Source organism: Symphalangus syndactylus, chromosome 18 (genome assembly GCF_028878055.3).
Source record: "Symphalangus syndactylus isolate Jambi chromosome 18, NHGRI_mSymSyn1-v2.1_pri, whole genome shotgun sequence".
NCBI classification, from domain to species: Eukaryota; Metazoa; Chordata; class Mammalia; order Primates; family Hylobatidae; genus Symphalangus; species Symphalangus syndactylus.
The window spans coordinates 103,436,924-103,451,990 of record NC_072440.2 but is presented as its reverse complement, the minus strand read 5'-3'; the positions used below and the strand labels follow the sequence as shown (position 1 = coordinate 103,451,990).

The window sequence follows — 15,067 nt, the reverse complement described above, 5'->3', positions numbered from 1 at the left end:
ATTAGGGCTCATCAGAGGATCCAGCTTGACCTCTTCACCTCAAGTTTTGGTAATCTCTCCTATTGGGAATGTTGGAATGATCCTTTTCACAGGCTGGCAAAACAATGGTTTTCTTTTTTTTTTTTTTTTTGAGACAAGGTTTTGTTGTGTCACCCAGGCTACAGTGCAAGTGGCACGATCACGGCTCACTGCAGCCTGCTGAGTAGCTGGGACTACAGGTGCTCACCACCATGCCCAGCTAGTTTTTGCATTTTTTGTAGAGATAGGGTTTTGCCATGTTGCCCAGGCTGGTCTCAAACTCCTGAGCTCAAACCATCTGCCCGCCTCGGCCTCCCAAAGTGCTGAGATTACAGGTGTGAGCCACAGTGCCCAGCTGGTTTTCTCCTTTTTTCTTTCTGGCTTCTCCTGAATTCCTTTGCCCAGCCTCTCAGTACTGGTGCTCTTTTAGACACTCTTACCTCTTCTGACTCTCTCTTCCAGGGCCTGAACTGCCACGTACTGATAGTTCCCAGATTTCACTCTCAAGCTCGGGTGCCTCTGCTGAGTGTCTGACCATGATCTGCCTGGTGGACAACTCACTAAGTCTGTGATTTGAAGATATTACCTGTCCCTTCAAGCTCATGTCTATTCTCCATTCCTTATCTAAGTGGAAGGTATCACCATAAACCTAGTTGTTTAAACCAGATTTCTGGGCCTGATTCATAACTCATTCTCTCTTGCTGATCCCAATTTATCACCAAGTTCTGCTGAGTCTCTTACACAGCTCTCCAATATATTTACGTGTTTATAGCCCCACTGGCAGTATGTGGTTTAGGTCACCATCATCTTGGATTAACAAAACATCCTCCTGACAGAGCTCTCTGCCTCTTGAGGGAAATACATTCTACATGCCAGATCCTTCTAAAACACCTATATGATCACCTCACTTGGCTACACATATAATCCATCCATAGTGCCCCATTACTCTTATAAGAAAGATCAAAACTCTTAATATGGCCTGTAAGAGTGTGGCTGCCTGGCCTCCACTTCCCCAACCTCATCCTTCATGGCTCCCTAAACTATGAAGCAACACGAGCTGCACAGCTCTCGGCCCCCAGGCTGCTCCCTCTACTTGGAGTGTCCGGTTGTCTCTTACTTCTTTGGGACTCAGCTTAAGCATCATTTTCCTTAGGACCCTCTTCCCCTAAACACCTCAACTAACCTGGATTCCTATTTCACAAATACCCACATGCCTTACCCCTCTCTGATCACCACCTATTTTACCTTATTCTGTAACCTCTAGGAAACTAAAGCTTCATGAGGGCCTGAATTGCACCTATCTTATTCATTGTCTCCAGTGCCCAGGGCACATAGTTGATGACCAGTATGTATTGGTTAAATGAAAGAATGAATGTTAATATTAAAAAACCTTCAATACCACTCCTAGGGCATCACACCATAACTTATGAAAGCAAACTATGGTACTTAAAGTATATAGTAACTAACTTCTTAATGATTGACTCACCTCTATTTGTTGAATTCTCAAATTGGAAATTAAGTCCCAGCGAGCTGCTCCATTTTTGTCATACCCTCTGAAACCAAAGCCTGCAGCATTATTAATGGCATCAGCTATAGAAAACAAAATTTAAAAAACAGTATTAAGAATCTCCATAACAATCTACCATATTCTCCCAGAAGGTATGTGTTATTATACCTTTTATTCTTAAACAGTAAAAGTAGATTTATTCTAATTTTTAAGACAGAAACAACATCACATACAATGAAAATAACACATCCAGGACAATTTGGTTAGTCAGCAATACATGAGACATCATGCCTGAGTTGGGGGCAGGTGGAGTCTAAAAGCTGCTGAGGACCAATAGGTAAAGGTGAAGACTCGAACGGGAAACGCTCCCCAACATTAGCTGTGCCAGTGGAACACAGCACAGTATGCTCGATCAGCTGCCAAGAAGTTGCTAAGGCGATGTTTTTGCTCTGGGAGCACCATGTTCTTTTTAATCATATATTTGAAGTTTACTATAAACAATAATATATAAGTGAGGCATAATATTTTCCTTCCATTTTTTTCTTTCTTGGTTCACCAGAACCCACTCTGTGTATATGTCTCTAGAATTTTTAAAAAATAGAGACAGGGTCTCCCTCTGTCACTGCCCAGGCTGGAGTGGCAGGATTATAGCTCACTGCAGCCTTGAACTCTTGGGCTCAAGCAATCCTCCTGCCTCAGCCTCCCGAGTAGCTGGGACTGCAGGTGCACATCATCATGCCTGACAATTTTTTTTTTTTTTTTGTAGAGATCGGGGGGGGTCTCACTATGTTGCCAAGGCTGGTCTCGAACTCCAGGCCTCAGGCGATCTTCCCACCTTGGCCTCCCAAAGTGCTGGCGTTTCAGGCAAGAGCTACCGCACCTGACCCAGAATTTGTTTTCTAATCCTTTTCAACACAATGCTCAATTAGTCATTTTTGCTTTATGTACATGCTTAAGCTGCAAAGAAAATTTCTGCCTCAAATGAGCCCTTTTCCAATCAACTGGAAAATTGTTTATGCTGTTTGTAACATGACCAAAGAAAAAACAAACAGAAATCCATCAAAGCCCAGCAAAATAATATGCCTATACGGACATGTATCCTTAAATTGTTTTATTGTTTATTAGTGCTTTTTAGTACATCAAACAAGATCCTTTAAAAATTACACTTTGGGGGAAAAGAATAAACAAGATTTACTCCTCTGTCAGGGTTAATGAGGTCAGCCGCCTTTGTTCAATTCACAGAAATGTGAGCCTACAAGGTAAGCCTGTTAGCACAGTCACACACTCAACAGAACTAAAAATAAACATCTGTTAACCACATGGGCAGCATACCCACATAAATGGCTGCTGGGGAACTCCTTCCCTCCCTCATGGTTGCCACCACTTCTGATTTCTTCATGTATTCATCCTCTCCATCTTTTTTAGCCTACTGTGATCTAAGAGCAATGAAACTCCTAACCAACTTCACATTCGACAACAAGATTGGCCCAGGGTATGGTCAACAGCAACAAAACGAGAAGAGAACTGAAGATACCAAACTGCAGGAGTCCACCTTCCATGTTCCCCTGCCCCCCGTCTCCCACCACAGACCCTGCCTCATCTTTACCTCAGGTAACGTAACTCCTGAGAGAGCTTCTAAGTTGTCATTATATAGAGATATTCCAAATAACTGACCATTAACATCAATTTAAACTTTAATCTGTCCCTACATGGACTAAATGTTTTTCAAACTTGAGTTAAAGGGGAAAAAACTGCTCAGATCCCAATAAATCATTTTTTTTGAGGTGATAAGGAGAAAAGCGCAAGGTTACAGGGCTGTGGAGATGAGAAGCCTGATTCCCAATTTGAGAACACTGAATTAAGGAATTAAATATAGTCTGCCTAGCCACTAGTATCCATGAAATTGTAAGTTGAAAAATGTACATGTGGATACAAAAATCAGAAAGTAACTGTCCATATGATCCAGAATACATTCATACTATTTTTATAAATTATTAATAAAATATAAAAACAAAGTTAAAGAACTTTGGAACTCTTGGAATTTACCAAAAAACAGATTTTTGGACCTCCAGAGATCATTAAAACTCCAATTTTACAATCAAATGGACAATTACAAAAAGGTAACGGGGGTGGAGATGAACGTGGGCACATGCATGCTGAGCCTCAACTGGCTTCTCCACTGACAGCTGAAACCTGAACCTCAGGGCTGAACCATTACCAGGAACTCAACCATTACTTGTGTTAAGACAGTACAGACATAGTATAAGTATTTATTGAATGGAATAACTTTATTGCCTTACAGCTAAAAATTCTTTAAATTCTTTAAATATAGTTCAATTTCAAATTGTCATTCATATATATTCTAATATTATTTCTTTAAGGAAGAATCAGGGAAAAGGAATTAACTCACCTTTGGTTCGTAAATATGTAAAAATGCACAAGATTCATTTTTCAAACCAAATATTGGGGTCAGAGGATCAGAAGTACCCTAAGAATCATTTTAATTGTCAAAATTGCAAATAAAAATTAATGATAAAAAAATTTGTTTTTTTGAGGCAGGGTCTCACTCTGTTACCCAGGCTGGAGTGTAATGGTGCGATCACAGCTCACTGCAGCCTCAACTTCCCTGGCTAAAGCAGTACTCCCACCTCAGACTCCTGAGTAGCTGGGACCACAGGTGTGCAACATCACACCTGGCTAATTAAAAAAAATTTTTTTGAGGAAATGGGGTCTCACCATGTTGCTCAGGCTGGTCTCAAACTCCTGGCTTCAAGTCATCCTCCTTCCTCAGCCTCCCAACATGCTGGGATTACAGGTGTGAGCCACTATGCCCGGCCTAATGATAACTCTTGTATATTTTTACATATTTACAGAGATCTTGTAATTTTTCTCAAAAGCCTTATAAATTCAATGACCTCATTCTATTGATAAGATTTTCAACAATTAGATGTCCAACTGAATTCAAAAACATGCAGAACTCTCATATTCTATAAATCTAGTGATTCAACCAATAGGTCAGAATTCTTATAAAACCCTAAAAATACCAGGTTTGTTTAGGAAAGTTCTCAGTCTCAATTTAAAGTCAGAATTTAAGTAGTACAGGAATTTAATTTGGTATTATTGATGTCTAAATTTGGCTACAATAAAAATGTTCAATCCTTAAATCTCAGATTAAAATCCATAAGGTAACATTATATTTTAATTGGCCATTAACTCACCAGGTTAAAGCAACTTTTAATGATGCTATTGTGCACAGTTGTATGATGAAAGACTGAAAATAATGAATCCAGCCCCAAACTGTATTTCATTGTAATCAAAATAAAACTGACAGTAAAATGCTAATCCTCAGAGGCCTAATTATTGGCTGATGTGTTTCTTCGTGCATTCATTCAAATATTTATTGAGTAACAAATATAAACAAGGCAAGCAGAATACAATCTTAAGAATAAAGGAGTTTATAATCTTGTGGGTGAGATAAAAAAGACAGCACATATATAAAAGAGATTTCAATTTATCCAGTGAAGCATTCTCTCTACTTCAGTCCAACCTTCAAAACGTGGCCAGAATCATCTTCTTCTGCCACAGCATCAGGCCGTCAGCCTGATTGAAGCCTCTTGCGGCCCATTCAGCAGAGCAGGCAAGGTCCTGTGAAAGCCCATTTCACCTGACCAGGTCCCTCCTTCCTACACGCCCCTGCTAACATCTGCCGTGCAAAGCGAGGTACCTCCATGTCTCTTTGCTCATCAGTGCAAAACTAGCTATTTTCCACTTGCTGAAATCACATTCAATCTTTTTGTTTTTGTTTTTGAGACTACCTAGGGGTTATTGGTCAACTCATACTAAAACCTCACTCTGTTGCTCAGGCTGTAGTGCAGGGGTGCAATCATAGCTCATTGCAGCCTCAAACTCCTAGGCTCAAGCAGTCCTCCCACCCAAGCCTCTCAAGTAGCTGGGACTACAGGCACACACCACCAGGCCTAGTTGATTTTTAAAAATCTTTTTGTAGAGAGAGGGGTCTCACTATGCTGCCTAGGCTGGTCTTGAACTCCTGGCCTCAAGTGATCCTCACCTTGAACTCCCAAAGTGCAGGGATTATAGGGGTGAGCCACCATAACTGGCCCACATTCAATTAAAGCCACGATTGCATGTTATCTTTCCTCTAAAATTTGTTCTACCTGCCAAGCATAACTGATGACCCCCTATCAGTATGCCAATATCATTTTATTCACTTTGCTGATAAACTACTGATCATATTATACTATGGTTAATGGTCTATTTAACAGGTATCATAATTGTAAGCTGAATACAATCATACTAAATTATAACCATCTGAAGGATAAGGACTATGTCTTATACATACTCATATCTATCCTGGCTAGCACTGAATCTAGAATATAATAGGCATTCAACAAATATCTGTTGTCTTTCATTGATCCATTTATTTTTATTTTGTATTATAATAAAATGGATTCAGTTTTTAGAATATACTTACATGTGAGTTGTGAGGGTGTCTTTTCTACACAGATGACTTAATTTTTCCAATTGGTCTTTATGTATCCTCAAGAGGGCGCACTGATAGCAATCTATCGACAAGGTAAGAAACGCTTCAACATAGACACGGGGAAGTCTATTTACATGTTACTTACCTAGCGTCCATGCAAAATAGTATTTGGGTCTGGCAGCCAAAAGAGAGATATACAGATAGATAATCTTTGTTGGCCACGAAGCTGTAGCTTGAAAATGCTCATCAATGTTGTACTCCACAGGTAATGTTGTACAGATGGTCAAGTGAAATAACAAGGACAGCCCACAAACTAAGAGCTTCTGAATAACTGCAGTCTGAAAAGTGCAAGGCGAGACTTCATCAACTTTATCCATGCTCCTTTTAATTCATTCTATGTATTATCGACAGATTAATCTTCCTGAATGGATCATCAGTCCTGCAATTCTCCTGGTCAAAATTCAAGAGCTACATTGCACTTGGCATTTAAAGTCTTCCATAGTCTCATGGTATGAACTTTTCCAACTGTATCTGTAAGTACTACCTAGGGGTTATTGCTCAACTCATACTAAAACCTCCATTTTGTATTCAGAACCTTCAGGAAATAAAAAAATCTAAAAGCGAGCATAAGTGTATCGGTGTGAATGGAAGTGAATACAAAAAAATTTAACATTAATTACTTTCGGCAGTAAATTTTATATGGATATATATTTTTTCCATTGCGTCTTTTCTATATTTTCCAAATTCTAGGCATCTCATGGATGTTATTTTTACAATAAACAATCTATGCATTTCTGTAAATCTGAAAGTTAACACAACTTTGTTCAAGAATAATAAAAACCAAAAGAGCTATATACCTGAGAATAACAATTTGCATAAAAGACCCTGGTGAAAAGAAGAGGCTATTCTTAGCAATACTGCGGTAAGGTCGCATTATCAACTCATGGTATTTTGCATTTTTACAACTCATGCTGTTTTTATATTTGTAGAAGGCCAGAATATTTCAACTTCATTTGGTATAAAAGAGATTATATAGGCAATGAAGAAAAAGAAACAAGCAAAGAGAAGGCTAGATCCAGATGAAGTATGCAACAAAGTATCTGGATTTAGAAGTGCTCTACACAGTAACCAAATAGTATTCAAATTAACTGAAGTAATTTATCAATGAAGCTCCACATTTTAACGCTTTATATAATAGTGCCAAAAGAAAAGCTCCAAGACAAAAGCCAAGGCATATGCCGGATGCACTGCACTTGAGAACAGTATTTTATTATTGGTTGCTCCTGCGAGGTGGAACTCAGTGTTCAAGGACTCCTTGCAGCAATTGTTATTCTCATTTTCCATTGTCTTTTATCCCTTTCTTTAATAAAATAAGGCGACTCTTTCCTCAGTGCCTCCCAAATATCTTACCTATATATTTGAATTATGAGATTTTAAAATGGTAGAGAAAAAATTGTAATTATAAATGAAGCAAGGTGAAATAAATGGCCCCATACTTTAATTTTAAAATGAGGCATACTATTTTAGTAATGTAGTAAGAAGTACTGTGGCCACGAGACTATATGGTTCTGAAGTAGGGCAGGGATATGGTGCTGCAACGAAAATGTAGATAATATGAAAACAGCCTGTATCCTGAGAGGTGATATCCTCAGCCCCCTTCCCCTGCCCAGACCCAGAGTCCCAGCAGTCAAGTTTGTATGCCCTAGGCAGAAAACTGGAGAATCCTTCACCCAAAAAACCAAAGAGCCCCAGAGAAATGGCCTGCAGACATCATGACAGAGACTGCCAAGTGTTTCCCAGGAGCCCTCCTCCCCTTCCTGCACAGAAAAAGAAGTTTCTCTTGGGTGCTTGGAAGTCTAGCTAAAGATGACACATCATAGCCTTTGGTGCACCCGAGTGTGGCTATATGATTAGGTTCTGGCCAATAGGATGTGAACAAAAGTAATATGTACAGGGAAGACGGAGCTTGGATCTCTAACACCCTGGGGCCCCCATATTATCAATGCACTGCTTACAGGTGAGCTGTCCCACATATAACATAAAAACAAATTTCCACCTTGTTTAAGTTCCTGTTATTTTGGTCCCTGTTTTAGCAGCCAAACCCATATCCTAACTGATGCAGATAGAGGAGAGGACAGTGGAGAGGTCCCCAACAGAAGAGCCAGTGGGCTCCGTGAGCATCCTGCTTAGGAGCCTGAGCATCTGCATGCTCCACTGATGCACAAGGAGCTTCCAAATGCCCCTTGAGGGACTTAGGACTAACTACCACTATTTGACTTTATAAAGTATATGCATGTGAAATTTAAATAAAATATCTTATTAAAATGGTGGGAAAATACATTAAGAATATTTGCCATTATCAACAACCTCTGATTTAGGATGTCTATAACCCAAAAGAGGAAAGTGACATTTTATGAGAGGAAAACCCATAAAAACTCAGTGAAGTGATAGAATATATACATTTGTATTACTGTTTAAGTTTGATTTACTACTATCACGTTTATAACACTTGATATTTTCAAGTATTTTACAAAATCATTTGATCTTCATACAGTCTGTAAAATGGGGAAGACATTAAGATTCTCCTTTTGCAGACAAGGACTCATACACATTAAGTGATGTGCTGAAATGATGAGCCAAACTGGTCACTGACAGTCTAGCATCTTGATTCCTAGGCTTTTATTCTCCTTCCAGCACTCCCAAATAAACTTCTAAGAAGCTGTCTACAAATGTCTTTACCTTCTCTTATAGCAGGAAGACCACTAAAAGATTAAGTGGTCATCCTGGAGATACAAAACAGTCAATGAAGACACGCCAATTTCAAATCTGGAATCCCATTCAGTTTGATAGGACATTTCTCAACACTTAACCAGTAATAGAAAATATGAAGACAAAAACACCTTTTTGGTATAAAATACAATGAGCCACATGGTAGGAAAGAGATAATATACTATCTTTTGCAAGTGCAGGCACATTTCTTCATTGACTTTTTGTTGCCCACACAGTGGATGGTGGTAGATTTGCAGGAGAAAGAAGGTGACCCCTTGCTCTAAGCCCTACATTCAGAGAAAACACACTAGCCCCTTTCCTTCATCTCACAGACTTCCTGATTGGCCTATTCTTTTTCATGGAAATTTTAGATTTTACCAGATGAAATCTAACAGAAACTTAGCCTATACAGAACCTCACTGCCTTTCTTTACGAAGCAGCATCCCAGCAATTTCAAGTGCCCCAGTGGCTTAAAGAAAATAAAAATTATGTTTGGTTGTAAGACAACTTAGCATAGACTTGAAACCAGATTGCACTGGTTTGAATTCCAGTTCTACTGCCAGTCTGGGGAATCTTGGTCAAATAACTTAGCCTCTGAGTCTCAGTTTCCTCAATGGTGAGAAAAACAGCGCCTACCTTGTAAGAATGCTATGAGGGCTGAAAGAGTATCTACGTGTGAGGTGCACACCACAGTGACTGGCACATGGTGAGCACTGTCAAAGTGTTAGCTATTATTAATATCTTTATCATATCACTAATCTCTTCATTGTGGGAATCAGGAGCTGTTTTGTGGAAAAAGGTGGTATTTGAAGTAGGCTTTTAAAGAGAAGAAAGAGTTCAACTTGCAATAATTAAGAAGAGGATAGGGAAAGCAAAAAAGAAACGGAGGATACAGAGTGTTACAATCTGCTGGAACACAAGGCACAGGTAAGAAAGAAGTAAGAAAGAAAGAAAAGGAAGGGAAGGGGAGGGGGAAAGGGGAAGGGGGAAGGGAGCCTGGAAAATTATTAGCCTAGCCAATTCCATGATAAGAGCTTTCTTGTAAAATCCCCTCTAACTATAAAGCATTATTCTCACTGAGGAATTCGGCACATAGTTTCTGAAGTGACCTTATTTGTGTTCTTAATCATGACTGTACTTCTACTAGGTGCAGTGTGAAGTCATTTATCTTGAAAAGTATTTTTAAAGAAATAGATGGATAAGTTCACAATGTGAAAATATTTGTATCTTTAAATAAGACTAACCAATACATGCTATAAAGGCTCCAGATAAATCTCATGACCTTACATTTGGAGATGGCTCTGTTCTTTCATACTGTGTCTCTTCTTTTCCATTTTCACCAGATTGTGTGATATGGTATGATCTGCCTTCAATGAAAGTAATGTAGTCTTTGTAAGAGCAAAGTGGGCCTGCCAGGATCCCCATGAAGTTACAGTTGTAACTCAAATACTCCAGTAGGCTTGGCATGCGTCTGCAATGAAAAGACACGCAACCAGTGAGATGCAGCATAAGCTTCAGAACAGTTGATAGAATAACGATCCACCTCACTGCTCTCCATTTCCAAAATAAGACAAGCTTTCATTTTCATTTGTACCCATACAATAAGAATTTTAAGGATCAGGACATAGTCATGCTCAAAAGTATGTCTGAATAAGAGTTTCTATACAGATCCTTATGAGCAAATATGAAGGTTTTGACTTAGATTTCTCACAATGAGACAAATCAAAGACGGACGCACTATCCGCAAAGTGCTGTCTCCTCCTAGGCAATCATTCGCTCTTCTAACAAACACATGCTGCACACTGTGTGCCCCACCTGCTGCAGGGCCTGGATACGGCAGTAAACAAAAGAGAGGACAATCCTGCATCCACAGAGCTTGCATACTGGTCGCAGAAAACAATAAAATATATAAAACATATTTTCAGAGGTGCTAAGTGCTACAAAAAAAAGGAACTCTTTTATTCTATTAGGAAGTCAAAGAAGGCCTCTCTGGTAAGGTGACAGTTGAGCAGAGACCAGGAAGAAGTGAGAGGAGTTGTGTGGATGTTGGTGACAGGGGTTCCAGGCAGAGGAAATGATGTGTGAAGACCCCTGAGCTGGGCTTGGCTGGCAGCAAGGCAGCCACGGGCCTGGAGCAGAGTGGACCCAGGGGAAGAGGTGGGAGCAGGGAAGACAGCTGAGATGGGATCAGACGGGGCTTGCCTTACAAGCCATGGCAGGAACTTCAGATTTTACTCCGACTGAAATGAAAAAACATAGCAGGGGTTTAAAAGACCTATGTCTCAATGCGTCACTCCAGCCCATGTGTGGGGCTCCCCCAGTCTCCAGGCAGGAGGTGACAATTGTTGGAGGAGGGGGCAGATGCTCTGCACGTATCCTGGCAGTGGAGCCTGAAGGCTGCAGAGGGATTGGCTGTGAGGTGGAGGAGAAAAGGGAGTCAAGTCAATTCCGCTCCTTAGAGGTCTGTCCAGTTGTCTGTCACGGTACCTATGGGTAACATGGTGAAAATGGGTAGTTAACACAGGAGACTATTTATTTATGTTATCATATAAATGAATAAGGAGTATATTTTGAAAAAAACAGTTGCATTAAGAAGTCTACTGTCCACTGTCAATTATAAACCATCACAAAGAAAGCACAACTGCACCTGGGGACAGCAGGCAGGCTTCTTGAACATGTTACAGTCCCTGCTCCTCTCTGAATATGAAAAGCTGTCTCCTTAAAAAATACAAACACTCTCGTGGACAAGAGAGGTTGAGAGAATACCCTCATAAACAGTTTTTTAAAGAGCTAGGTCTTGCTATGTTGCCCAGGCTGGACTCAAACTCCTGAGCTCAAGCGATCCTTCTGCCTTGGCCTCCTGAGTAGCTGGGATGACAGGCACACACCCACTTTGCCTAGCTTAGCATATATTATTTTTCTTTGATAAATTAAATAGAACAAAATAGTGATTCCTGTCCATCTGATACTATCTGGGTTACCGCTCAACCCAAACTACTTTTCTAACTTTTCCAGCATTATTTTTCCACTTTTAAAAATGTCTTGAACCTTAAGTATTTTCTTTTTACGGCTTGAAACTGATGACAGAAAATGTTTCTGGCAGATTTTCTTTTAGTTCTTTCTATTTAATGATGAAACAGCATGCTTTCTCACTGTATCAAAGACCAGGGTAAGTACCTTGCAGTCACAAGGTTACAAAAGAACTCCTTGTACTCCAGCAGCAGAGCTCCATTCTCAATACCAATTATTTTAACACCAAGTCAAACTATGTATCACCATTAGCAAGGACAGGAGATAGTTCTAAACCATGAAACTGGTTTAAGTAATTTTTGGTTCAACTGTCATATGAAACAACAAGTCATTTTAGGTACTGAAGTAAATAACTATATTTATTTATAAAATGAAAACTTAAGTCTAATTGTAATGTATAATATCAAACAAAAGATTCATTCATTCATTCCATTCATATTTGATATCAACTATGTGTTGTCTCAAGCTTGGGCTTCTCATGTGCAGAATTATTGACACTTTGGACCCATGATTCTCTGTTGTGGGGTCCTCCTGTGCAGTGCAGGGTGTTTAGCAGCACCCCCTAGGCACTACCCACCAGATGCCAGTAACACCACCCGCCTCAGCAGTAACAACCAAAAATGCCTAGACATTGTCAGCTGACTCTTGGAGGCGAAATCACTCCAAATAATGACCATGGTTTGGATGATGGGGACAATAAATGAGACAAAGTTCTTGTCCTCAATGACAGGGGCAGGGAGAGGGACAATTAAAACAAATGTCTTGTATAACATCAGACAGTAATACCTACTATGAAGAAAACAAAGCGGAGCGAAGGGACAGAAAGTGATGGTAGGAAGGGAGGGGTATTTTTGACAGAGCGATCTGCACAGTTAAGAATGGATTGAGTGAGGAAGCATGGTCGAGCTCTGGGCTCTTGCTGGGCCTTATATGCCGTGGTCAGGGGTTTGTAATTCTATTCTGAATTACAGGGGAAGCCACTGGAGGATTTTCATCAGGGGACGGGAATAATAGAATCCAGTGCACATTAAAACCTTCTCTGGCTGCTAGCTGAAAAGTAGGCTGTACAAGGCATGGGAGAAAATAGGGAAGCCAGGAAGGAAAGCTACCACAGCAGACCAAGTAGAAAATGAGGGTTTGTACTGGGATGTGACTGGTGGAAGCGGTGAAAATCAGTCAGATTAGAGATTAATTTTAAAGGAAGGGCTAACTTGACTTGCTGGTGAAGTGGATTTGCTGTAAGAAAATGGAAGTCCCCTCAAGCCACCAGTGATAATGGTACTGCTATTAGCTAACTGGGTGATAATGGTGGAGGAACAGATGCGGGAGGAGGAAGGTAGAGGAAGACAAATCAGAAGTTCTGTTTTGAACATGTTCTGTTCGAGCTGCCTGTCACTATCCATACAAAGACCTTGAAATGGCAGTTGGATAAATGAGGCTGGAGCCGAGGGGAGTGGATTGGGCAGGAATATAAATTAAGGAGACTTCAAACACGAAGGTGGCCTTTCAAGCCAATGGATGTGACCACCTGGAGAAAACAAAGTCCAGGGCTGAGCCCAGGCTAGTGATAAGGCAGAAGCAGGGGCAGAGGATGCAGCAGAAGAGACAGAGAGGAAGAGCCAGTGAAGGAGGAGAAAAATTGAAAGAAGGGAGTGTCCTGGAAGGAAGTGAAGAAGGTATTTCAGAAGAGTGGCCAACTGGCCAGTGCTGCTGAGGTTCAGCACCATGCAAACAGGCTGACAATGAAATCGGCCAAGATTAAGGGCAATCTCGAAAGAATGATTTCAGACCAAGAGTGGGCACAAAAACCTGAATGCAGGGGGCTGAGGGGAGAATGTGGGGAGACACTGAATGTCGAGAAAGCCTTCAAGAAGTGCTCCTCTAAAGGAGCGTGCAGTAACAGGGTGATGGCCAGAAGGGAATGAGAGGTGTCATGAGCTTGTTCTGTTCAGGTGGTGGGGATGGCCCAACAGAGAGGGAGAAATCGGTGCGTGAACAGGCAGGAGTAACTGACGCAGCTGAATCCTTGAGAAGGAAGTGAACCCCGTACAGCAGTGAGAAGCTGGCCTTCGATTAGTTGATGGACAGCTAGTACTTGACACCGGGAAAGAAAGTAGAGCACTGTGTTATAGATTCAGGCAGCATGGTAGATTTGGTGGTTGCAGAATCAAAGTAGGGTTGCTTTTTTTTCTCTCCAAAAAATAAAATCTTGCTACCAACATGAGTATGGGGGATGGCATGTTAGAAGTCTGGGAGGAAGAAGAATATATCATCTTAGGAGAGTGTGGGCAAGTGGGTGGACTGAGGAAACGCAGAACCACTGGTGATACTAAGGATCCTAATTTTAAATTTGGGGTAACAAATTCAAAATGAGTCCAGTCAGCAAGACAGTGTTTTCCACTCAGCTTTCTTCCACTGTTCAGGTAGGTGAAGAGGTGGGGTTGCCCAGGTCTGGGTATTTGCTCTTGATATGAGAGGCACGGGGGAAATGGCAGCTGAGTGTCTGTAAATGAGTAGCTACTGGGATGGCACAAGGGCTCCTAAAGATCAAAGAACCAAGACCAAATTAACCTCTCGTCAGGAAAGCTACTCAAGTGTCTATTTATTGATTACATAAAGATTGACTATAGGGGATATCAGAATAGAACATTTTTAAAGACGGGCAAATACAAAAAGACCCCCAAGACATGCCACCTGGGATGAAAGATGAATACTTAGTGTAGTTCTAAATAATATCACAAACAATCTCATTCTTCTAGCAGCTATGCACTTATTCGTTCTAGATCTGGAAACAAGGTAACCCGTGGGAAATTTTTCTTTAAGTATAATGAGTATTCCATCTCAAATTATATTAGTTGAGATAGACACTGTGAAATTAAGCCATTCCTTAGATTAGTCATCAGAGTGCCTTCAATAAATGAAGTAGAAGCCTATCCCAGAGTGAATTCCTCAAATAATAATGAGAATTATGTGACTGGTTCTTTATTATTTCAAAATATGGCATCGATGTGCTGTATTAATGTACTGTATCTTAGCCCAGTACCTGCCATCAAGTTACTGGCCTGTAAATGGTAGCTGCTATTACTACCAGTAATTACTACATGGCAGACATGAAGACAATACTATCCTCCTGTCTTCAAGGAACTCAAGAGTCTCATAGGGATGAAAACTTTAGCAGCTAACCTCGTGGCCCATAGGAGGCGCACATGTACAATCGAAGAGGCAGGGTGCTACCGGAGCCG

At 40.6% G+C, this 15,067-nt stretch overlaps 1 protein-coding gene across 3 annotated transcripts in view; it reads right to left on the bottom strand.

The window, feature by feature from the left end:
- The window catches only part of MBOAT2 (membrane bound O-acyltransferase domain containing 2), a 153,762-nt gene that overhangs the window by 14,555 nt on the left and 124,140 nt on the right, over positions 1-15,067 (bottom strand). For all 3 annotated transcript variants that reach the window (XM_055252544.2, XM_055252545.2, XM_063622840.1), the window contains 3 exons: positions 10,083-10,266; positions 6,172-6,364; positions 1,505-1,608 (listed from right to left, as the gene is read on the bottom strand). In XM_055252544.2, the coding sequence (XP_055108519.1) occupies positions 1,505-1,608; positions 6,172-6,364; positions 10,083-10,266 (481 nt within the window). The remainder of the gene's footprint in view (positions 1-1,504; positions 1,609-6,171; positions 6,365-10,082; positions 10,267-15,067) is intronic.